Genomic DNA, 24,709 nt, shown 5'->3' on the forward strand with positions numbered 1-24,709 from the left:
GATGGATTCGACATTAGACTATGTTTTCAATCACCTAACAACCCTGATTTAAATGTGTTGGACCTTGAATTTTTTAGAGCAATCCAATCTTTTTAGTACCAAAAGGCTCATTCAAATGTTGATGAATTAGTGGAAGTAGTGGAAAGATATTTTGATGAATTGAAGGTTGAACAACTCAATCATGTATTTTTTAACTTTACAATATTGTATGATTGAGGTGATGTAAATAATGGAGGTAATAACTACAAAGTGCTTCATTTGAACAAAAATGGACTAGAAAGAGAAGACAATCTTCCTCTTCAACTTTGTTGTGATATTGATATTGTTTCAGGTTTCAGTTCTACTTCAACAATGTTATGGGTTACTATGATATGGGTTACTAGTATGACAAAATTTTCTTTTTTGAAATGTACTTTTTCTATTTGCAGGAACATAGAAAATTTAACAAATGAAAATTGGAATGGTGTTTTATAAGTATAGTAGGGATAGTACTAGTATTGTGTACATCCAAAGTGATCATCATATAATTTTTGTACTCCTTTAATATGTGAAAGTTGAAATGGTATTTTGCCAAGTATTTTTAGATTCAGATACCCAGCAAATGTACCTAAGAACCTAACTCCAAACAACTCTATAATTCGACGTAATGATCTTAGAAACTTCTCAATCTCCGCCCAATTCAAGAACGACATCAAATTCAAGAATACATATCAAGAACATCAAACTTTCAAACTCTTTTAGGACGAATTCACATTGAAATAACATGTTTGGCACGTGGGTGAACAAACCCAACGTTATGAAAGCCTCACATACCTTGTAGGATCAAATCCTTGATGAAATCCGCAATCAATTCCTTACGAAGACGACAAATCTTAATTTTCTTTTCTCTTCTCCCTTGCGTTCTTCTCTCTAGAACCCTAGCGTAAATTTCCAATGACCCTTAATTAATTCACTAAAAACGAATTAAAATAATAGGGTATGAAAAAGATCAAAACACCTTTTCAAATTCCGGATTGGACATTTCCTTATTTGAATGGCCCATCTTCCAAAGGGCATATCTCACTCATACGAACTAAGAATTGTGAAAACTTGGCGGCGTTGGAAAGATTATTCCAAGATATCTGGAAGCACACCTAACTCATCCTGATCTAGGAGTTATGGTTGTTTGAAGTTGATCAAAACTCAACTTAGCATACTTCACAGTTTTCCAGTTTTTTATATACTTTCCAAAAATGACTATTTCCAATTTTTAACATCTTTCGAGTTCTTTCTAGTTATGGGGTGTTAGACTCTACCTCTTTTGAGAGGCGTGAAAAAACTAACATAATATATTTACGTTGGACTAGTTATTATGGAACTGTTCCCACCCCTTTTTAATTTGTACTTATCTTTTTCTTTCAGAAAATAATTTTGGGTTGAATTGAATAAAATTGGATCGGTCCACATGAGAGACTCACGATCAAAAGCTTACATAGAAACTTTTCGGTGAATTAAACAAACATTTTTTTACTTAATGTATATTAACATAGCACTTTTTTCTTTGCATTTGATTTTTGAAGCCAGTATGACATTTTTCTTATAAACCAACTAAATTTGTCTATAATCTGAGAACGAGAATAACAATAGAACGTATAGCAAATTTGACGTCTTTCGCTTTATTTAGAGAAGATGAATTCATAAAATTAAAAATATTAGACTTCTACAATTGTGGGACAATAACTAAGCTTAATTACCTTATATTTACATATTTCAACATTTTTTGATATTTTATAAATCATCTTTGAAAGGTTTTGATTCTTTAAAGTTATGCAGAGGATCTAATATCACAGTGTTATAATTTCACCCTTAAAATAAGAAAGAAAATAGCAAGATCAATTGATTGAAGTTAAGTTGATATCACATTTTAAAATAATATTTATTTGACTTTTTATAAGAGTTTTTACTTATTAAGTATGAGCACGAGAATTGCCCGTGTAGCCAGAGTCTGTTTGGAATTTTTGGTAAAAATAGTTTATTTTTAGAAGCACTTTTTAAAGTGACTCTTTAGAAAAGTGCTTTAGAAAAAACAATTGTGTTTGGCTAATTCATTTGAAAATTGCTTTTCATAAGCAAATTGTGTTTGACTGTTTAAAAAAAAAATACTTTTATGAGTCAAACTACGAAAAAAGACAAGTATTAATGTACTTCTAATATTTAAATTATTTTATAGAGAGAATCTATTTAGAATGATAAAATAATTAATTAATTTTTTATAAATTAAAATTTACGTGTTTAAATTTTCAAGCAATATTTATCTTTTTTGGGAGGCTGAAATCTTTTATTCTTTTTTTCTTTTTTTTAATCTTGTAAAAATATTGTTGAAAATAATATGTAAAATAATATATAATATATAATGTATAAACGATAAAATAAATTATAAGATTTATTATATAATAATAAAAAATAAAATTCTTAAATGAAATTAACCAAACTTATAAAATATGATAATTAATTAATAAAAAAAATATATATTCGTAGATGTATATATGAAAAGGATATTTTAGTCTTGAAAAATAATCTGCTTTTTTTATAAAAAAAAGTAGCTTCAAAAACAGTTTTTGCTTCCATTTAAAAGCACTTTTACTGATTTGTCAAACACTTAATTTTTCAACAAAAATATTTTTTTTCTCAAAATAAGTGTTTATGGCCTCTCCTCTATTACACTTCTAAATGAGAGATATGTGTCCTATTCAATTTTCGAAGGTCAAGAATTATATCATATTAATAACAGTGGCGGACGCAGAATTGGTGTCAATGGTTGTAGTAAGAAAATAAAAAAATAATTATGAGGCAAATAGGGCTTGAACACACAAACCCTAAGGAATTTTTGCAACATCTTAACCACTAGACAAAACCTTCCACTTGTGTTCAAGTAGTGTCAATACTTATATATATATTTTTTAAACAAAAAATTGATACAATGTATTTTTCCGGCAAAGGCGTATCGCTTGACACCCCTCGGCCAAGGGTAAGTCCGCCCTTGATTAATAAGTATATAATTATAGTTAAGTCAATAAATTTCGATAAACTATTCTCCAAATTTAGTAAGAACAAGATATTCCACGTAAATTTTAATATCCATTAATATCATTATTTTCTTTATTCAAATATTAAACTATACTATATTTAAGATGAAAACCGACTAAATAATTTTTTATGCCTATAAACTTTATTCTCAATATATTATGTTGAGAAAGAAAAAGGAAGGTGAAAAATTATCAGTGTTGACAAAAATTATAAAGTAAAAGATGGGATAGAAAAAAAAAAATAATAAAAGTCGAGATGTTATCAAGTTTGCAAATGTGAAATATCAAAATTCTAAAAGTTTAGGAGAAAGTGTGGCTGTTGTGTTTGAAGAAGGAAAAAAAAAAGAAATATAGATGTCTTAAAAAATAATTTTTTTTGTCTTCTTCGTTTTTTTGTGAATTTTGAAAATATATTTAAAGCCAAAATATTTTCGAAGATTATTATTTATCACACTCAATAAAAATGTTAAATTCATATTCCACTTTTTGATATTTAAATATAAAAGTATAAGATATAATGATTATCAAATTTGTGGGGGAATTTTTTGTTCTTATCAAATTTTGGAGAATAATTTTCTAAAAAAGTTATTGACTTAACTATGATTATAATAGTTATTGATGTAATATAATATTAGCCTTTAAAAGTTAAATATGGCATATATCTCTCATTTAGAAGTGTACTTAGCTAGTGTTTGGTCATAGATTTCCAAATAATTTTAACAAATATTATTTGAGCTAAATTTCGATCACAGATTTCCAAGTAAAATTTAAGGAAAATTTGACAAATAGTGTATGTCCATAAAATTTGAAATACTAAAAAGAAATTAATATTTGAACCAAATCTCATTATTTGAAAACTTTTAATAATTCAAATTTTACACCAAATTTTTATCTTTTATAAAAACACCCTCTATAGTAATTATTTGCATTTTATACATAATTTTTTATGTGAATATCAAAATAGCGATGAAATATTCAATAAATATGAAAATTACCATATGATTGTTGAAAAAAATGAAGAACGATCAGCCTATGCTAACAAAGTCATGTTTTATGTAATAAAAACTTATAATTAATTTCGATAATTTTTACAGCTTATGAAGTCATTTGCTATGTAATAGCAATTTATGATTGATTTTAATAACTTTTAAAACTTATGAGTACAAATCATATTTCTTAAAATATGAACTATATTTCCAAATATAGTGACCAAACATGATGAAATTTCCCCCCAAATAACATTTGGGGAAAATATATGAAAATCTATGATCAAAACTAGCTTAGTATACTTGACGAAATAGAGGGAAGCCAAATAGGAGTACAGTTAGACAAAAGTTGAGAGGACGAGATTAGAAGAGGTCTAGCTTAGCTGATGGATCTACAGAGTGGCAATCACCTCAACCAAAATAACAAAAGATAACAGAGTATAGAGTAGGTAGGTGATCGATCACCGGATTCAGGTGGCGGCATTGAGTAGCTGAGTAAGGTGAACAAGATGGTGTGTAAGAGCCATAAGTGTGAGCACATTAAGAAAAGATGAATACGAGTTTAACTTCTTAAGCTTCTGGCTCAATTTCACCACTTGGGGCTTCACTACCTCTGCTGCGGACTGCTCTGGAGATTTTTCTGCTGGTTTAGTTGTTGTCGTCTTTGTTGGATCCAATACCGACTCCACTCCTCTAGTACTGCTTGGTTCGACGTTGAATATGTGTCTACCTCTACCTTCTTCCTTCTCCAACTTCAATCTCTCAAACATAACCTGTGCATTGGAATTTCCCATACCACATCATTAAAATGAACTAAAAACCCAACAACAGGATTCAATAGTTAAAAGTTACTAGCATTAGAACGCACAAATTTGCTGATAGTAATTTCAATGAAACAAAATCTATATATATATATATATATGCTACTTGTAGTTTTTTTAAATAATATCAATATTCTTGGATACAGCCGATTTGGAAGGAACAAGATTGAGATGGATTCTTATGCCTTTTCAAATCATTCTTTTAACGGTCCCAAACTCCCTCCCTCCCAACTCATGTGACTCTCCCATTGCAAATTTTGTGTGTTACTTGAGATTCAAACTACTCCCTCTTTCCAAATTTTGTGTCATACTTCTCATTTTATCGAGATACAATCTCTAGCTATTCCCCATTTCAAATTTTGGGTGCACACTTAACAAGATACAAAAAAAACTCTTTAAAGCTACATTGAATTAAATCCATTAAATATTTTGTTTTTAAACAAAATATTTAAAAACTATACCAAAATAATATAAGTTGCAACTATCAATATCACGAAAAAAATGGTCACATAATTTAAATCTCAAAAAAGTAGAAACTTCGGTATGTTGGGACAGAGGCAGAATGCTAAAATTTAAGTGACTTCTTAAAATGTATTTTGTCCCCATCTATACAACTTCGTTTTTTTCTTTGCCGACCCCAAAAAAAATAACACATTTTTATATGGAGCGACAATCAACTTTAGAGTACCAATGTTACGCTCAATGCAAATGACTTATTTTAGACCAAATATTTCAAAAGGCAATATTTCTTTCTTAAACATGATGTCAAGGTAACTAACTCACTCATGTGAAAATTGGGACGGAGTGAGTTTTTTTTTATGACACATTGCAAATTATGTAATCCAATTTAAATTCAAAATTATTCAATGGGAAAATGGAGTAATATCTTGTGTTCTACTTAGTATTTAAAAGGTCGGTTCCAACGTAGCCTCAGCTTGCTGCTTAAATAATTAGGTATGCTAAACACTTGTGGCATACATTCACCGACCCAAGTACTATTAAGTCTAGTTCAAAAGATACTAATCAAAGCAAAAACTTAAAAGAGATGAATAAGAGAAAGTGCCAATGAAATGGATTACCTTCGTTGCGCGAGGCTCCAAGTATAGCAAATTAACCAAAAGCATGGAGATTGAAGCTAGAAGATTAAAACCTTGAACCGCTTCACCCAAGTTAGCGTAAAACCAACGTTTTTGGCTTAAAAAATGACCGATGAACGCCGGGCCAACGCAATAAGCCATTGCTTTAAAGTAAACAGGGTAAATCTTACTTTGAACAACTGCAAATTGCTGCCTTGGCAATGCTCTAGCCAACACATAACTCGAAACAAATGTAACCCAAATGCACATCCCATAAGCCACAGCAAACCCCAACAAATGCATCAAACGCATCACATGACGCAAATTCCCTAAGGAGAATATATAAGTAAATACATCACGTCCTCGCACGATAATATCTTTCAAATCCTTTTTCCCTTCTTCTGCTTTCTCAGATATTTCTCCTTTTACTTGCTCCACCTTTTGTTCCACTTCATCCTTTTTACTCTTCGTTTTATCAACTACATCCTTCGCTTTTTCTTTAACTTTCTCTGAAGCTTCGGTAACACCTTCTTCAACCTTATCTTTGGTTTTACCAAAAACAGTAGTAATTTTCTCTTTACACTTACCAAATGCATCACAAACAACATCTTTAGCACTATTTTGTTGATGTTGATTCACATAAGGACTGGAAATCCCTTGACCTATATTTGGAAGAACAGAGGTTGCTTCCTCTGCTTTTTCATATAATTTATCTTTCAAATCAGAAACATAACTTGATTTTGAATTCTGATTTGGAATTTGAGCTTGTTGTGGGGAGATTAAAACTTTGGTACCTTCATTTTGATCAAATTCAACAACTAAAACAACATCTTCTTTTTTATTGGGAGTGAGAAATCCAGCTGTAACCAGTGTGGATAATACAAGAGAAATAGCCAAAACATTCATCATCCTTTATTATTTATGTGCAAGGAAAGACAAAAAAAAAACAAGTGTTTTGTTGTATAAGGAATGGAAGATAGTGAGATGAAATAGGAGGAATTGGTTGATTTTTTTAAGGCAAGTTTGAATGTTTCACACGTCAGGGTGTTAAGCTGGATGAAAAATGTATACGTGTTGGGTCGCATGCGGTTTTCGAATCTACGTGTCTGTTTCTAAATTCACCTCTAAAAAGTAAAAGTATATCAGATGAGGCTCTAACACATTTATCTGCCCAATTTAGCTTTTTAACTAAGTATTTTGGAGTTGTCATTAATTCCTCCGTTTTACAAAGAATGATCTAGTTTAACTTGACATAAAATTTAAGAAAATAAAAATAAAAATTAAATCTTGTGGTTCTAAATTAAAGTTATGTCAAATGTATAAAATTGTCTTTTAATCTTGTGGTCTTAAACATGTCACGTGAAAGTTGAACTTAAAATTTTACCAAAAAAAAAGAGATCATTTTTTAAAAAATAGATTAAAAAGAAAAGGAGTTCATTCTTTTTGATTCGGGGAGTATTAGATAAGTATTTTGAAAGTTGTTTGTGACTGAAGTAAATTATTATTTAAACTAATTTATTAGAATAGTAATAACTTTTAAAAATAATAATTAGAATGACCATATTTACATTAACGTATAAAATATTTGTTTATTTATAAAATTCAACAAGCAAAACTGATAAGCGATCAGATTTAACGAATCATAAAACAAATATGTCATTAGGGGATACAAAACGTCTTTAAAGTTGTCGAAGTTGTGTAATCATATCTAAAACTAATTTTAAATAAGCAAATTTATACTACTTAATTAGTCATCATAGCTATAATTTGTTATAATTATCACTTGCGATTAATATTAACCATTAATTACGTGGGCTGACTTTGAGTTTGTATAATTAGTCACGTTTGTACAATTCATCATATTTGTATAATTCACAACTAACAATTCTTCGTTTGATTTGTATTTGTAAATGACGATGATTTCCTTTGGTTTTTTAGTTTTATCACTATATACATTCAATCTTTTTTGTATAGCTTTTTAAAGTTTATATAAACGTGTAGTTTTTGAATTTTGTATTATATAATTTATATAAATATAATTTGTATAACGGCTTAAAGTTCATATGTTTATGTTTGTATCAATTCGCTATTTCGAGTTTTATAATATTTGTATAATTTCAAACTTTATATTATTCAATTATACAAAAACACGCGAATTATACAAACGCACCTCTGAATTATACAAACGAGATGCAAATTATACAAATTATTGTCCTCTCTCGCTCGTCTCTCTCCTCCCTCTCCCAATCTCGCTCGCCTGATATACAAATACATATATATACTAGTTACATATATACAATTACCTAACCGATATACATATGCAATTCACCTCTCTTCATCCTCTGTCCTCTCTCGATCGCTTCTCTCCTCCCTCTTCCAATCTCGCTCGTCATTCTCTTTCCTATAACATGTAGCTACAAATCGTAATTAGCAAACAATAGCTAGACGTAATTAAGTTATTTTTGAGTGGCTATATGCGAAAGTTCACCTGAGATGATTCTATTAAAGAAAATGATGGTAGTTAAGTGAAATTGAAGTAAAAAAAAAATTTAAAAATATATGGGGATTCGATCTACCATGTTCTACATACTTCTGCATGCTTGCTCACTTCAAACGCGCAAATTTGAACTTGGGCGTCATGTAAGTTTTGTGTACTGCTTTATTATTGCGTTGGTGTCCAAAATATTATATATATTAATATAAAATAAAATTTAATCTATATATAATGTAATTTTTTGATAAAGAAACCTGATATCACCGTAACTCGCTCCAGAGTCTAAGCATCAGGAAGAAGTGCAGAGATTTTTTTCCCCCATTTTTTGGTTTAGTTTTCCTCAAAAAAGAATCACAAGTAGTTCTCCATCTTTTAAATCACAATGAAAATAATAAAGATTTTATTTGTAGTAGGTTCTATTTAAAATTTGTGTACAACCTCCCATTTGTAAAATCACATTAGGTATGTTATTGTTGTTCCAAGTATTCTTTGTTATCAATTTCCTTAGTGAATCATACATGAACAAACTTGCACCTAAGAAGAAGAAATTAAAGTATCCTTTTAATCGCGATTAAATGATAGAAATACATGTATTCTGGAGAGAGAGTGGCAATCTTTTCAAACAAGACTCCAGTTGCCCGGGGTGAATATTTTGTTATTGGATTCATCATAAATTGACTAGTTTCTAACACCGAGCTTAGATTGACAATGTGAGCAAATTCGCATAGCTATGATCTAATGTTCAATCTGAAATAGCAAAGTATCAACACAACCATTTGTACAAACAACACTGAATTTCACAACACGAAAACGTGGAAGGAATAAACATTTCTAAAGTAATGTCACTTGATAAAAAAAATGATTCTCAACATATTCCAAAATACAATGCAGATTATGGCCTTTGAAGTAACAAAAACAAATGTATAAGTAATATATGTATGCACTACAAAAGTTGCACAATATTCCACTGTTTTCTCCCATACAACTTTACTAAACATTTCCACCCATTCTAAACCAGAAAATTGGAAATAACTAATTTTCTTCCTTCCATCTCTTCTAAAAATAATAATCTTCATTCACATTAGGTGATCCGATTGCTGTGGTATTATCTGGAAATCCACAAGTGACAGGTAGAAACGGATCATGCAAAACTGTGGTGCATCGTTTCATATGCTTCGTTTAAGCACTTAATCACACTTGATATTTCTGTAAATCCTCCTAACAAACAAATTAGAGCCAAGATATCCTACAGCACCTGGAGTTCCAAAGAAATCAAGAAAGAATAAGTTAAGTCAGATCTTAAGTCCACGATAGGGATGGCGTTTTGAGGGGAAGGAAAATAAAGGCACTCGCCAAATCCTGTATTTGACTTATATAGCTTACCACAGAGGATGCCAAGGCCAAGGCAGAACATCATAGTGTAGCCAAAGTAAAAGCTGGTCTGGAAGAAACCGGACATCTTAGTCTTTACGTGATAGTAATATATGGCGTAAAGATAAACATAAAGAGCTGTTGAGGCAGCAGAAAAGAATGAAGTCCACCGCCAATGGTAGTTCTCGGCATTCAACAAGAAATACGTGCCCACAATTGTCACACAAACGGTGACAATGATGAGAATAATAAATACAAGAAGCATAAAACCATAGACATAGTAGACCTGCCAACAACAAAATAAAGGTCAGCCAAAGTACAAATGTAAAATACATTGTTTTCGGGAAAAACTTTGCAGCAACATATAAGAAAAGCAATAGGTGAACACTACAGAATCTCCAGTGTGCATATTAAATGCTGTGAGATTGTTGCTAGACAATGTCGTGATTCCTACTTTGAAGAAGTCATTGCAAGTTGTCCTTTATGTGTTTAAATAATGTGTTCAATAATTTATAGAGAAAGAAAGGAAGGAACTATACCAAAAAACGTAAGCAGGCAAACATTTCAGAATCTCAAGCTACTAGAAAACGATCACAAGAATCTATTGGCAAATGGCATTGACAATTATACAAGTTTGTCTCTATTGCACTATACGTCATTATAAAGTTAGCTCACAAGACAAAATATGGTTTCAAACTTAAGCATGGGCAATTAGAACGGTTCAATATCCATATCAGAAGTAGCGTCTAATAGGAACACATCGGACAGTCCCGTGACATGCTGTCATGCCCAAAACAATGTTGACATCTAGGTTACCTTTTTTTATTTTTGACCAATAGAAAATTATCTCACATTTTATTCGTAGGTCATAAGCTTGCTCTCACTCCTCAAACTTGTACATCTAAAAGAAGTCCAATTTCTCTTTAGCACATAAGGTCAATCCGGTATTTCGAAACTTTTCCAGATGAATATCAAGATCTGACAAAAGCGTCAAACTAGAAAACTAATTGTGATGTTAAATAGACTTTTGTGTCTATCAATGTTAGTTATGTGTTTCCATGTTGTGTCCTCTTGCATTCTGAACAATGTCACATACGCATATTCTGCATGTTAGAAACTCGTGTTGGAACCAAAGCAGCTTCACTTTCAACTCACTGATAGCAAGCAAATTAAAGACAGGTGCTTATACTTCTCTGAACAAAATGAAATAAGTAAATGATGATGCTGAAAGATTCTAATAAGGATGAAATCCTCCAGATTGATCAAGATGAAGCGAAATTAGCCTTACAGCTTTTTGGTAGTCAAATAGTTCTTAGAAACTATATATACATGGCACATAAAAATCACAGTGAAGTATATAATCTATTTAGTTCACACAAAAACAGTTCTTAGGCAATAAAAATCCTTTGTATTCAACTAATTCAATGCTCAGATAGTGGAAAACTGACCAGTAAAGCAAATATTCATATAGAACGATGCTGAAAAGATTGTCAAGTGAAATGGTGCAAGGAAAAATATCTTTTTAAAATGCTATTTCCATTAAGCGAAAAAAAAGGGAGAGAATAATTACCTTGTAGTTCCAGAAGGAAGTGAAGACAAAATACATCTCAATGAAAATGCTCCCAAAGGGAAGAAGACCTCCCATTAGAGAAATTACAGATGGTGTGAGGTACCATTTCTTCTCAGGGATAGGGCGGGGTATGGTCTTAACACGGCAAGGATTGTTTGGCGTACCACTCCAGTTTCTTCCTACAACAGTACCAAGAAGTGCCAGAGGGAATGAAATAAAAGCCCAAATAACCAAAACCACCACCATTGTGCCAAAGGGAATAGCAGCTAAAGATCCATAAAATATAGCAATCGTATTTAGAATGAACCCAATGCCAAAGCACATAAAGGGGAAAAGTGATGCCGTTAGTATCATTGACTTTATCCACTTTTTACCTGACAAGATTCACAAAAGAAATAACTTTAATCACTTGATGATTAGAGGGAATCAATAGAAACAACTGAAGGACGTCAACCACAGAAGGATCACATACCACCATTACGAGAGTACAGGCCACCACTCACATATCCGGCAATGAACGATGTAAGAGCATAACATACAATAAAGGTTGTAGTAATAGCTCCTCTCCTGAGCAATATAAAGTACAGCAGTAAGTTCAATATTAAGAAATAGGGGGTAAATATATCCCTCAGTATCTTATCAAAAAATATATATAACCCACCGTGTGTGATATGGTTTGACTGGGGACAGCTTTATGATATTAATGTGATTTTCATACTATACAGGTAATAGTATCAGAAAATGTAACTAATATCAAAAACTTAGTTAGGTGAAAAAATTAATCAACACTATATTTCTTTAGTTAGAACAGATTTGACTTGTTTAAACTTGGGCTAGTTGTATGACTACATCATTACCCAAAATAGAAAAAAATGTTATATCTACATGAGAAGCGCTATAAATGCCAAGTATGGATTAAATAGTCAAAATATTAGACACGAACCAATTTGATTCACTAGGAAATATCCAAATCCATGTGCAGAAACTCAAATAGAAAATGACAGACACGGTATTGATTAGACAAAGATATATATAGAAAAGTTCAGACAAGAGGATAAAGATTAGTAGGTTAAAGTGGGAGCAGAAAATCCAACTGGTAAATGAACGGGAAATAAACAGTGCATAGAACCACAATCTGCAGATTTAGTACATATAATTAGAAGGACACATACCCTATGTACAACATTCCAATAATAGCAAATACGATCACAAGGAGAACAAGTGTTGTAAGCTGAGCACCAGTGCCAACAACAGCTGAAAGAAGGGCCAAATTTTGTGGAGGTCGGAAAACATCACCATGGACAAGTTTCCAACCAGACTCTTCATTCACATCCCTCTCCTGTACAATTGTTTATTTATAAACCATATAAAATATGTAACTGACGAATACATGATTCATGAGAAGAAAAAAATATTACCAGACTCTCCAGATCATCATCTTCACGAGCATATTTAGCATAATCATTACGAAGAGTGCGCATCAAAATCATAGACACTAAGCCAGTGAGGAAAATAACCATCATGAACGAATTGAACACAGAGAACCAGTGGATCTGCATAAAGAATAAGATGTTAACAGAGGCTGGCAACAGAAAGAGCAACTCGTAGTTACTTGTTTTTATATGCAGCTTTCTCTTTCACTCATTTGTTTCACCAGAAGAACATGAAGTTTCGAAACATATGTGACAAGTAAGCCCAAAAGGACGTTATCCTAGCTGTTAAATTCTAAACTTTTTTGGGGGCAATAAGGTATTGTCTCTAATCATCAGTAAAGAAAATATGAACAGTTAACTTGTAGAAACGAGTACGGAATTGTCCACTGGACACATTTTTTTAATAATCAAATTAGTTCCATTTGAGAAAGTTCCAAAAACTAAAGTCATATAAATTGAAGTGGTCATAGCTGATAGAGGATAGAGTCAAGTGGACTAAGACTGCAATCACCATTTCATTCTTCAGTTGATTCTTTCAATAAAAGTAACACAAATGCACAGTGAGGATCGTCAATAGTGATTGGCATGTACCTGATGTTCAAAAAAGGGGTAATCCAAGTATACATCAAACCGCCGTTCATAGGTAATATTTGTCGGAACCCATTTTACAGAGTATGTCATGCCTAAGAGTCTTCCTTCCTCCAGTGGTTTTGGGGTCTCTTGAGTTAGGTTGACATGAATGATCTGTCGAAGTTAAAAGTAACACAATTACGAAAGTTAAGTAGCAGAAGGCTGATAGATGATCACAAGAGTGAAGAATAATAATGCATTACCTGGTCTTTATTATATTGAATAAGAAAATTCTTGTGTGTGTAGAGCACATGCTTGGTATCTCGGTTTCTATCAGGAAGCACTTCGCCCACGAAACCTGAACTTCCATAACCATAGAGAATTTCAGTAATGCTAAACAGTACTTAATTATCAGAATCAGAAGACAAAAACTAGCTAAGTGCATACCCCATAATGGCAAATCGTCTGATGCAGGAAGCCATATGTATTCAGAACCACAAAAAAGAAGATCACAGATACAGTAAAAGGTCAGTAAATTAGCAGGTTGCATCTAGTAGCCTTGTGTAAAAGAACATAAAAAACCATAGAAGGATGTGTTAATATGAAATATACCCATGAAAAATTCAAACCAATATGAACTTTCGATAGCATCCTTAAATTGTGCCACTTTTGCTGCATCCAATACAAGTTCACAGATTGTGCTTTTCTCCACATCTCCTGTTGAAATAAAATGGAACATGGTGAAAAAAGATGGGCTTTGAGAAATAACAAATTCATTTTTAGTTTTCTTTTAAAAAAAGACATACTTTTGAACTTTATATCAATTCGGCTATCAATAAGTTCATTCCCACCAAGAACCTCGCCAAGGCCACCCCACTTGTGACCACCATCACCAGGATGACAGAACGGAAGGCTGTAATAGTTGTATGTCTCTTGTGGATTATTATAGGGTCCAACCTTATTTACCCAAAGAGTAACAGGTTCATCCGCTTGATACTGCAGCATATAGCAAAAAGACATCAACACCATCAGACAAACTGAAACCGAAACTAACCAGATATTTTTGTGAAACAAGATCTTCCTACATGTGTATAGAAACACTAAAAAAGACCCTATCGGCTCTTAGAAGATATCTTAATCATTCAGGGGTTGTTTGGTAGAGTGTATTAGGAAAAATAATGCATGCATTTGCCTTGTGTATTACTAGTACCTTGTTTGGTACTCTTTTCCAACCTATGTATAACTATTACACTCTATAGTGTATTAAGGTGAGTATTGCTAATACCATGGATTTCTAAGTATTAGCAATGCAATGGTTTTAATGCATGCATTAGCATGATTAAAGACCCAATATGCCCCTCAAAATCTTTTTTACATCTTTTCTACCATAATAGTGGAGGGTATCTTTGTAAATTAATTTTTTATGTAATGCATACTATTTTTTTATGCATCAAAATAATCTATGTATAACTAATGCAAGCATAACTAATACATGCGTTGCTAATGCAAGCATTACTAATACACTCTATTTTTAATTTTACAACCACTTAATGAGTTTGAATGATTAAGATGGCCTCATTTGTTTTCTTTAAAAATTAAGACGTTTGAATCTGAATAAACATATTCATCTATGTGATTAAGATGTCTCTAGATCTGAACACCAAAAAATTAATACTATTTGTTTTTCAACATCTAAAATGTGCATAATTTATTTATTAATAAACATAATAACTATGCAACCACTGCCACCATCAATCATCACAATCAGCTATTACAACCATTAGCCACCGTTTATGGTCATCACCACCAACAATCACCACTATATATCGTCAACCACTAAAATCATTTACCACCACCATTAGCTATCACTATCGTCCACCTCAATTTTTTGCTACCACCACCAACTACCACAATCAACAACCACTGGCAATCACAGTTATCAGCTAACTAGCTACAACAACACCATCACCGATACAATTTTCAATCAGCACCCATAACCACTAGCCATCACCACCACCAACTGCCATATAATTTTTAAAAAAGTTACTTCTATTGATATAGTACTAAATTAAGTATTTTATTTGAATTTTATATTTATTAACTTTTAAATGAAACAAGTTTTATAAATTCAGTGTCAAGAAAACAAACCGTCTAAATTATTTGGTATTCAAATCTTAATACAACACCCTAATATTCAAATGACTATTCAAATTCAGTCTTATAAATCTTAATGTACATCATAATATTCAAATGTGTATTCAAATTCAGTTGTCTTAATCTTAATAAAAACAAATGAGGTTTCCTGATTAGGGGGGTTGCAGGTGGCCTAGAAGAATAAAATGAACTAGAAGCAGAGTGCATGGTGAAACAAGGCACCTTAACAAGCAGTCAGGACTAAATGCGCCAATTTTGTTGCCAATAGGATAGCAATTTGTCTAACCAGCACTTGCTGAAACAAAAATGTCCAAGCACTTTTGGCATGTGAGATTTTGTGACGAAATACTTATGTTATATTTTGTATAATCTGGTTATCCATATTGCTTTAGGAAGAACCATCTCATTAGGGTTTACTCCAAGATCAGGGTTGATTAACTCAGCAAAGACAAAAGTACGAACTAAATTGAGAGACCAGGCTCCCAGTGTATCCCTACTAAATGATATTCAACATTTTTTTATTTTGATAACCATATAATCAACAAGTTGCTTTCAATAGATTCACTGACAAGTGGTTTCGCTTGGAATGATATTCCACATAAGAGATTATGTTTTGAAACGATCTTGTGTCCCTTCATGTACACGAGTAGAAAGCCACTGGAAGATTTGTAGAAACCGGAATACAATAGTAAACACATGAACGAAAAGCAATAAAAGTATAATCAGGAACCAACACATCATCAATCGGCAAGCAATCTGGCAGTAACACTTGATGTCCAAATAAAACTAAAACATTACAATAATCAGGAACCAACCCATTATCAATCCTCAGCAACCTCAGCATTTTAGTGGAAGTTTGGGCCAATATGAACCCTATCAGAGACTTCTTTAGTTTCTTTTTTTCTTATTATTTTTTAATCAGGAACCAACACATCTCTCCTATTGCAGTGACTTTAGTGTATTCGTAATACTAAATAGAACCCTAGTATTTCTTCCACTTGAAGGTTTTTCCTATAGACAAGATTCTGTTTAATTGTTAGAATTAGGGTATTTGATCTATATCATTTGTTCTAATTTATGCATGAATCAAAATCGGTCTTTTCTAAGTCTCTAATTTCAATTTGTGGTTCTTGTCTTTCCATATTTTTTTTGATGAAGTAAGATGTTGTATTAGAAAGGCATCAAAAAGATGCAAATTACATACACAAAAATATGGTTAACTCCTGAGAACAAAAACACCTATTTAATCAGGGAGTTAACCACTAGCAAAAGGATGGTCGCTAAGCCATATTGAGGGAGCTAATGAAATTGAAGAGGGGTAATATATCATTTACAGAGGATAAGTTGCTCCATTGGAAGAGACTAATAAGGCAAAAGGATTTCAAATTGCTAATTGGAGTTGAGAATACCATCAAAACATCTGAGATTCCTTTCCTTCCAAATACACCAAAAAATACATGATGGAATCACTTCATGTATTCTTTTACTAGTGGACCATGAAAAACCTAAGTGTTAACTAATTAAATTCTCCATAATGCAGATATGTATTTATTTGGGGAACAGGAAGAAGAAAAAGAGGACAACTTGTAAATTGTCATGGTGAAGCACCTTAATGTTGTTTTAGAGCAGTTAGCTTAAACAAAGATGAGCATTCAGAAACAAGCAGAAAAAGTAATAGTCATGCAAGTAAAAAAAAATGAACAGCACAGAAGGAATACCTCAAGACCTTCAACAGTCTCCCGGTAACCGGATTGGACATATTCTTTGTTCAATGTCTCCTCAGGGCAATTAGGAGTCTGAGGAAGAAAATCAGGTGGTCCAAGTCTGAAAAGGAACTCAATAATTAGCAAAATGATACCATCTAAACCAAAAAGTACACAGTTTTCACGATTTATATTCGCCAAGTTACCTGGAATTCAGATGTTCCTTGTCACACTTCAATTTAAACGGGGTCAGTTGTAATGGTCGTCTGCAAGAACAGATCAAGCAATCTTAGTCTCTCCTTTTTATAAAGTAATAATTTTATTAAAAGTGTGGGAATGGAACTCTTGTTTATAAGAAGTATACCAAAAATCAAAAAGCCTACAAAAAAGATGTGCACCTAATCATTCTACACATAAAGGAACCTCATGGGTACCACCAAAAAGAAATAAGGGATAAGAGGTTATTCTTCATTTGTGCAAAATTCCATCTCAACGAAAATTAAGGAAGAAAAAGGGAACTACAGATGCATGGAATCCATAAAACCTAAAATTTGAAAGAAAAACTCAGGTTATATAGATTGAGACAAAATTTCTTGTCCTTCCATATTTTAATCACACAACCCCCACTTTATCTCAAACTCGTTTGACACTATCTTGCACACATATAGGTCATACAAAGCATCAGATTTCATGACATGCTTCCTTGCCTAATCCACGTTCTAGCTCAAATATCTCATCCACATCACTTCCTCCAAACCACCTGTTTCTTGCCATTCCTAATTTATCAATATCCCGCCAGAATGGATCGCATAAAAGTTACAGCCTTGCCTCTTGGACAGTCACAACTTTCAAATGCCAAAGAATCCTTTGGTGGAACCAATTAGTAACTTTAACTCCTCTATCTCAAAACTTTGCCACAAGTTCCAAATTTTGGAGACGGTGATAAGATTTTCCAATTCTTATCACTGGATATTACCCATAATATGATGGACAGTCCACATCATTACTAAACCTCTATTCAGAATAGTTCTCAAATCTCTCCAATCCTACCTACTTGACATTGGCTTTTAGAGATCCATTTCTGATATAGCGTGATTATATTCAGGATTGCTACTGGTATTTTGGTTCTCACAATTAATGTTGATAATATCCCTATTTTTGGTTCCTCTTCAACCTTAATTGGTTATATTATTGCATGTATCAAGGCAGAATTCTCTATAAAAGACTTAGGTGGCCTACCGAATGTATAGATTGGAATCCCTGGCCTCCCACAAGCAGATGAGTTTAATTCTGCTGCTCAACCAGCACACCTGACAGCCTTTTTTATAGTATGCATGTAACCACATTAACAGAAAAAAGAAAATGATTTGTATGATTCAAATCACTATCCAGCTAGACTTTCAGCATCAGAACATTATTATAATATAAAGGCTCAAACTTTTCTTTTTGGGCCCGTTTGGACATGGCGATATGAATTGAAGTTTTGGAGAATTTGGGATTTGAAATCATGAATTCAAGCCATGATCTCAAATCGCAAGTCCAAACACGATTTAAAATCATGACCTCATACCTAATATCCAAATGCAAGCTTAGAAAGCTCAAAATCAATACACACTTTGCACCTAAACACATAAAATCTTAATAAACTGACCATAAAACATCCTTTGTAACCTTCAAAAATCACTACCCAACTACAATTTCAGTGCATCAAAAGCATCATCATACAAACTCTCTATTTTTTTTTTCCACAAAGCTCGGATTCACACATAAACAGGAAAAAGAGAAGGATTATAAATCACACAATACAGAAAATGGAATTACATAAAAGACATAGTAGAAGCAATTTAAGATCCAAGAATGGAGAACCATTTTAAAAAGTAAAAGTGGATCAATTCATTATTCAATAAAAAAACCAAGATTAATTTACCTTTGCATGAGATGGGTATGCAAGGAATAGAGAGAAGATGACGAAAATGACGAGAGATCGAGCAGTGGAGAGCATTGCTAAACGGATCTGAAAATGAAAAATGGATTCTTGAAAACGTATGTATGGGTTTGTTGTACTTCTCTTTCAGCGTATCAGATTTTGTGAGCTCCTCTTCTCTTTCACTCTTCTCTTTGTCTTCTTTAGATCTCAAGTTTCAGACGAGCAATTTGAGAGCTCTAAGACTCGACAAAGCACCAACTCTGAGTTATTGTCGTTTCAAGGAAACTGTTACACACTTTTCTACACAAAAAAAATTAAGGTAAAAGGCCAATAGTTAACCCTCAAACTTTATTATAGATCAAATATAACCTCATACAAAATAAAATAGTATATATACCCTTTAATAAATATTGTATATATAATTATTGTTTACAAAGGACGTATATTTGTTCTTTTTGTTAACAAGCTAAATTAAGAAAATCTTAAAACTGATTTTTTTAATTTTAGAAAATTTGTATTATATAGATATATATCACTCATTTACTTTAACTCTTGAGACGGAATCCAACTAAAGAAAAATCTAATTCATTTTTCCGACCCAATCGATAGTACTTTATAACCTAACAAGAGAAAGATTGAGTTCTTCTTATTTAGATCAGGTTTATATAGGGGTAAGAAAGAAAATGAGCAAGGTAATTTTATAAAGTCACGTGGTATTTTTGGAATTAAGAATTTAATTTTAAATTATTACATTGAATTTTATATATATAGATATATTAGTAAAAAAAATACATTATTTGTTAGACGGCGAATATATGCCTGCACCATTTTTCAACAAGGGTATTCGCTCTAAATTTTCAAGTTGAGGAATAGATTTTGCCCCCTTTTCTCAAAAAATAATAAAAGTTCTATAAATTGTGAAGAGTGATTGAAAAACATGTAATTACAGTAATTAATAAATTAAAAACCAGAATAGGACAAAAGTGTCCTTATACTAGAAATTGAATAAAAAGGTTTTTTTATTAATATTTAATCCAAAAATGTTTATATTGTATAATTTGATTCAAGAATATCTTTATTATTAATATATTGGGTTAAAAATATTCTCCTCTTAATAAATATATATATATATATATATTATTATTTTTTATTTTTTATTTTTAAATGTATTCTTTTATAATAAGAAATACCATTTTTAAGAAACTATTTTTTTAAAACAAAAATCTCTTTAACTAAGAAAAAGGTGAGAAGTAATCTATTTTTCTTCTTGATTTAGTTTTTATCAATTAAGCTGATAAAGTTAAGATACATCAATTATAATAGATGAATATATAAAATCTCCCTTAAACTTGTCCACGAAACTTACTTTTGCACTGTAATTTTACAGACGTTTAAATACCCCTTAAAAAACTTTCAAGTGAATTAAATATCACCTTATATATACAATACCAATTTCACGGTTGGGAGGTGATATACACGCGTGCCACATCAGCGCCACCTCAATGACACATTGACATAACGTCAGATGCTGAAATTTTTTTGGTTTTATTTCTTTTTTTTCCATGTCATTTTTTGTATTTAGTTTTCATTTTTTTCTTCTTCCATATTATTTTTTGTTCTCATTTCACTTATCACTCATCTTCTTCCATGTTCCATCCTCTCCATTACAATAATAAAATTAAAGTTTCCTAGGGTAGAAAACTAACACTGACAACAGGATTTCTAATAATTTGACGAATATTGTGTGTAAAACAGAAAAACAGAGCGATACATATATTATCATCATTGTAGCTGGTGTTGCTAATGCTTCAACGACAATTATCGGAGTCACTGTTGTTATTTTAGGCTCAAAATTGACAAATCTAAATGTTTTCAAACCTTTTACGGTGGTTGCCGGAAAAATGAGAACACATAAAAAAAAATTAAAAAAAATACGAAAAATGAAAGAAAGCCAAGAAAAAGGGCATGATCGACGTTTTGTCCAGGTCGCTCGTGTGGTGAAATTTTTTGGCAAGATTTGGTGGTTTCACGACACATGGTATCTTGCAGAGTAGTATGAACGAGGAACAAATGGGGTCCCTCATGATTGAGCAGCATTGAATTTGTCGACCCATAATTGCCATCAACAATGTTTTCCGAAGGTCGTGACATTGAGGAATTAGAGAGAGAGAGTTGAAACAATTTGAGAGAAAAAGGAGATGAAACAGGTCGTTGAACGAAGTCAAAGTGGGATCCACTTCTTTTTTAAAAAAATTCTTGCTATTTACGCGCCTAGAACTTTTTTTGTCACATCAGCCACTAAGGTGTTGTTTAATTCACTTACAAGTAGTTTAAGGGATATTTAAATGCACGTGAGTTATAGTGCTAAAGTAAATTTTGGTGACAAGTTTAAGGGGAATTTTATGTATTTCCTCATTATAATATCATAAAACACGAAAAGTTATTACGTTAGCAAATGTATCTTAACTTTAAAATCAACAATTGTACTAGAAAATGTTTATTTTATTGTACTTCAATTTTGAAATAATAATAATAATAATATATATATATATATATACTAGATGGGGGCCCAACATGTTAGGTGTAATGTCAAATGTATTTAAAAATTTGTATAGGATAGAGAAATTTCATACATTTGTAGGCTAATTACATCTTATTCCGAAAGTTTTTCTAATTATAAAAAAATTGAATTTTTCATTATCCTCAAATACATTTCTTAGTTGTCCGATACATTGTAAATGATACATTACTTAAGATTTTGTTGTGTCAGAACTCGAATATATTCCTCTACTGTCGAATACATTGGTTTCTACTCTGTTATTGCGTCGGATATATTCATTTGTTGTCGGATGTATTGGTCTCTATTGATTTTGTTACGTCGGATACATTCCTCTGTTGTTGGATACATTGGTCTCTACTCTGTTGTTGCGTCGGATACATTCCTCTATTGTCGAATACATAACGATGAACATGATTCATAGTGGGAGGGATGTATCCGAGAGAGGATTTTTGTACGTAATTTTTTTTTAAATGATAGGAAAATTTAGAGATTATGATATCTCAAGTTATATATTTATATAGTTTTTCCTTAAAATTTTGTGCTACTAAACTAAAGATATGTAAAATGTACTAAATACACTTTAATTTTATTATCTTAAATATAGTACGTGTAAAGGTCGAATAAAATAAACTAACCAACAAATTCAAAATGGATGGAGCAGTAAATATGGATATTGATTGAATAACTATAATCCACTTGTGTTCTCTACATATGTATATCATAGTTTTTTTCCTTTACAATATATATGTGCAAAAAAACACAAAGATTTAGTTACTGCATTTTTTTGCAGCTGTTGCTTTACTAAAAAATGATTGTTTTGGCATATAAATGAGAAATAGTATGATTTACATACAAGCAAAATAAGACGTTGTTAAAAGTAGAGGAACACATTCTCAAGAGGTAATAAAATAGTGAAAAATAAATATTAGACGAATATAGTACAAATTCTGAAGAATGAAAAATAATTTTTAGACAAATATAGTACTCCATACATGATATTCCCTCTGTTCCCAAATCCCAATTTAGGTGGGATTCTTGAAATTTTGAGAGTGTTTTTTTTTTTTTGTTTTTTAAAGAATAATTTTAGTTAATCAATTTTCTATTGTTAGCATTTTATGTATTTTAAATATTTTAAGTTGTTTATATTATAATTTAATATAATTTTTAAATAGATAAATTTTATTTCAAAAAATTTAAAGTTATATATTCAAATTCAACAGAAGTTTGAAATTTCAAAATTCCAACTATTATCACATGACACAAATTAGACTAATATGCTTCATCTTTCCAATGCCCAAATGGCAATAACTATTACTATCTGCGTCCATTTTTAATTGTTATAGTATTCTTTTTTTGAGTCAAACTATAAAAATTTTGATTAACCTTTTACGATATATTTTTTCATTATATTGAAATGCAAAAAAAATGCAATATATAGTATTTTTCGTATAGTTTTTGAATGTCTAAATTTATTGTTTAAAATATTAAATTAATGTAATCTAATTTAACTTTAAAAATAATCAAATTGACTTTTGAAAAGTGCATAACAAATAAAAAATGGACGAAGGGAGTAAAAATAAGAGGATATTAGTGGTAAGAGTATTTCAAGAACACGGAAAACACAAGGAATTAGAAAATGGTAAGTTGTTAAACTGATGAAATGGAAACAATTGAACGTCAAGAAAATCTAGAGTTTGAGGTGAGCATCATAATATGACACGTATACAATTGCACATGCAAATTTTAATCCAAAAAAGGACATGTATGAACTTTAGCTATAGTCAGTTATCATTTAGCCAATAAGATAATAGAATTCTTATTATTTGTCACATCTTTAATATACAACTTTTATAACTTTTGGTACAATTCATAATGCAGTGTTCGTACCTCAACTTCCGTTTCTAAATAAGAGTAATAAAATAATATTACCCTTATGTAGAAATGGGACTTAAAAAGGACCAACACTGCATCTTGTGATTGTACTAAAGGCAGTACTAATTGTACATTTACAAAAGGACCAACACTGCATCTTTGCATTGTACTAAAGGTAGTACTAATTGTACATCAATAAAGACATCTCTCATTTTCCTTTCACTTTGTCTAGAAGTTTCTTACTATATCTCACAATTTTCTAACCCTAATTTCTCTCCTCCTTGCTAAAGTCGCTCTATTCTCTCAACTCTTCGTTCTACTTCTCAGCTCTTCAATGGCGAATCCATCTGTTGCTTAGTCTTTTCTATTTGTCTACACACTCTCCATCATTCTAGAACACTCACCTTCCTCATTAGCACAAAGTAGACGCAAGATTTTCAATACAAGCATCAGTTCTTCCATTCTCTTGCTCCAACTCCAACAACAACGAATTCCAGGTATGTTCTTCTTTCAATTTTGCAACAAATTTCTTCCAGTTCTTTTTGAACTTTTAAATTTTACCACTAAAATATAGGTTTGACGTCGTTATTATTATGTCTAATTCTCTCCCCCAATTTTATAATTGATGTAAAGATTTATGTTGTCCTCACACATATATGCAATTTTATTTTATATAGTTGCAGATTTATGGATTTTTATTTCAAAATTTGTTTTCCCTTTGTTCTTGGTTATTGAAATTTAGTGTTTCTTTTTCAATTTATTAATTGCAGGTGTGAACATTTTCATTTACTTGAGAAGGGAAGTTGACAAAGCTTCATACCCAAAAACCAATATTAACTCCTCAGAGAAACGATTATACTACAGGTACACCTAGCTTAATTTGGGGAGTTCTTATAGGAATGTGGTATCTTTTCGGGAATTCAGTTTTGTGTACTTGAAGATTCTTCTTTTTTGTTGTTAGAAGTGCAAAGGGAAGGGCAGATTCAATAAAGTAAAGGGGTCCAAGTTCCTTATTGTGTCCATTTTGATTACAATAATCAGATAGAATATAATCTCATTCATTCTGGAACTTGTGAATTTTGGGATTATTTTTTGTTGGAGATAAAT

The 24,709-nt window shown here is 31.4% G+C and overlaps 2 protein-coding genes across 2 annotated transcripts; both read right to left on the bottom strand.

The window, feature by feature from the left end:
• Positions 1–4,255: 4,255 nt before the first annotated feature.
• Positions 4,256–6,951, bottom strand: LOC102584616 (uncharacterized). Its single transcript, XM_006367303.2, has 2 exons — positions 5,952–6,951; positions 4,256–4,824 (listed from the first exon to the last, which is right to left on the bottom strand). Exons 1-2 carry the CDS (start codon positions 6,855–6,857, stop codon positions 4,522–4,524), a joined length of 1,209 nt encoding a protein of 402 aa, XP_006367365.1. The 5' UTR covers positions 6,858–6,951; the 3' UTR covers positions 4,256–4,521.
• Positions 6,952–9,266: 2,315 nt separating this feature from the next.
• LOC102584936 (transmembrane 9 superfamily member 1-like) lies at positions 9,267–19,491 on the bottom strand. Its single transcript, XM_006367304.2, has 12 exons — positions 19,171–19,491; positions 14,193–14,382; positions 13,999–14,103; positions 13,834–13,851; positions 13,650–13,744; positions 13,408–13,560; positions 12,802–12,936; positions 12,556–12,722; positions 11,856–11,950; positions 11,384–11,757; positions 9,826–10,099; positions 9,267–9,697 (listed from the first exon to the last, which is right to left on the bottom strand). The coding sequence occupies exons 1-12, from the start codon at positions 19,243–19,245 to the stop codon at positions 9,630–9,632; spliced, it is 1,749 nt and encodes a 582-aa protein (XP_006367366.1). The 5' UTR covers positions 19,246–19,491; the 3' UTR covers positions 9,267–9,629.
• Between the last annotated feature and the right edge of the window lie 5,218 nt (positions 19,492–24,709).

The sequence above is a fragment of the Solanum tuberosum genome, unplaced genomic scaffold (assembly GCF_000226075.1).
Source record: "Solanum tuberosum cultivar DM 1-3 516 R44 unplaced genomic scaffold, SolTub_3.0 scf00751, whole genome shotgun sequence".
Classification (NCBI taxonomy): domain Eukaryota; kingdom Viridiplantae; phylum Streptophyta; class Magnoliopsida; order Solanales; family Solanaceae; genus Solanum; species Solanum tuberosum.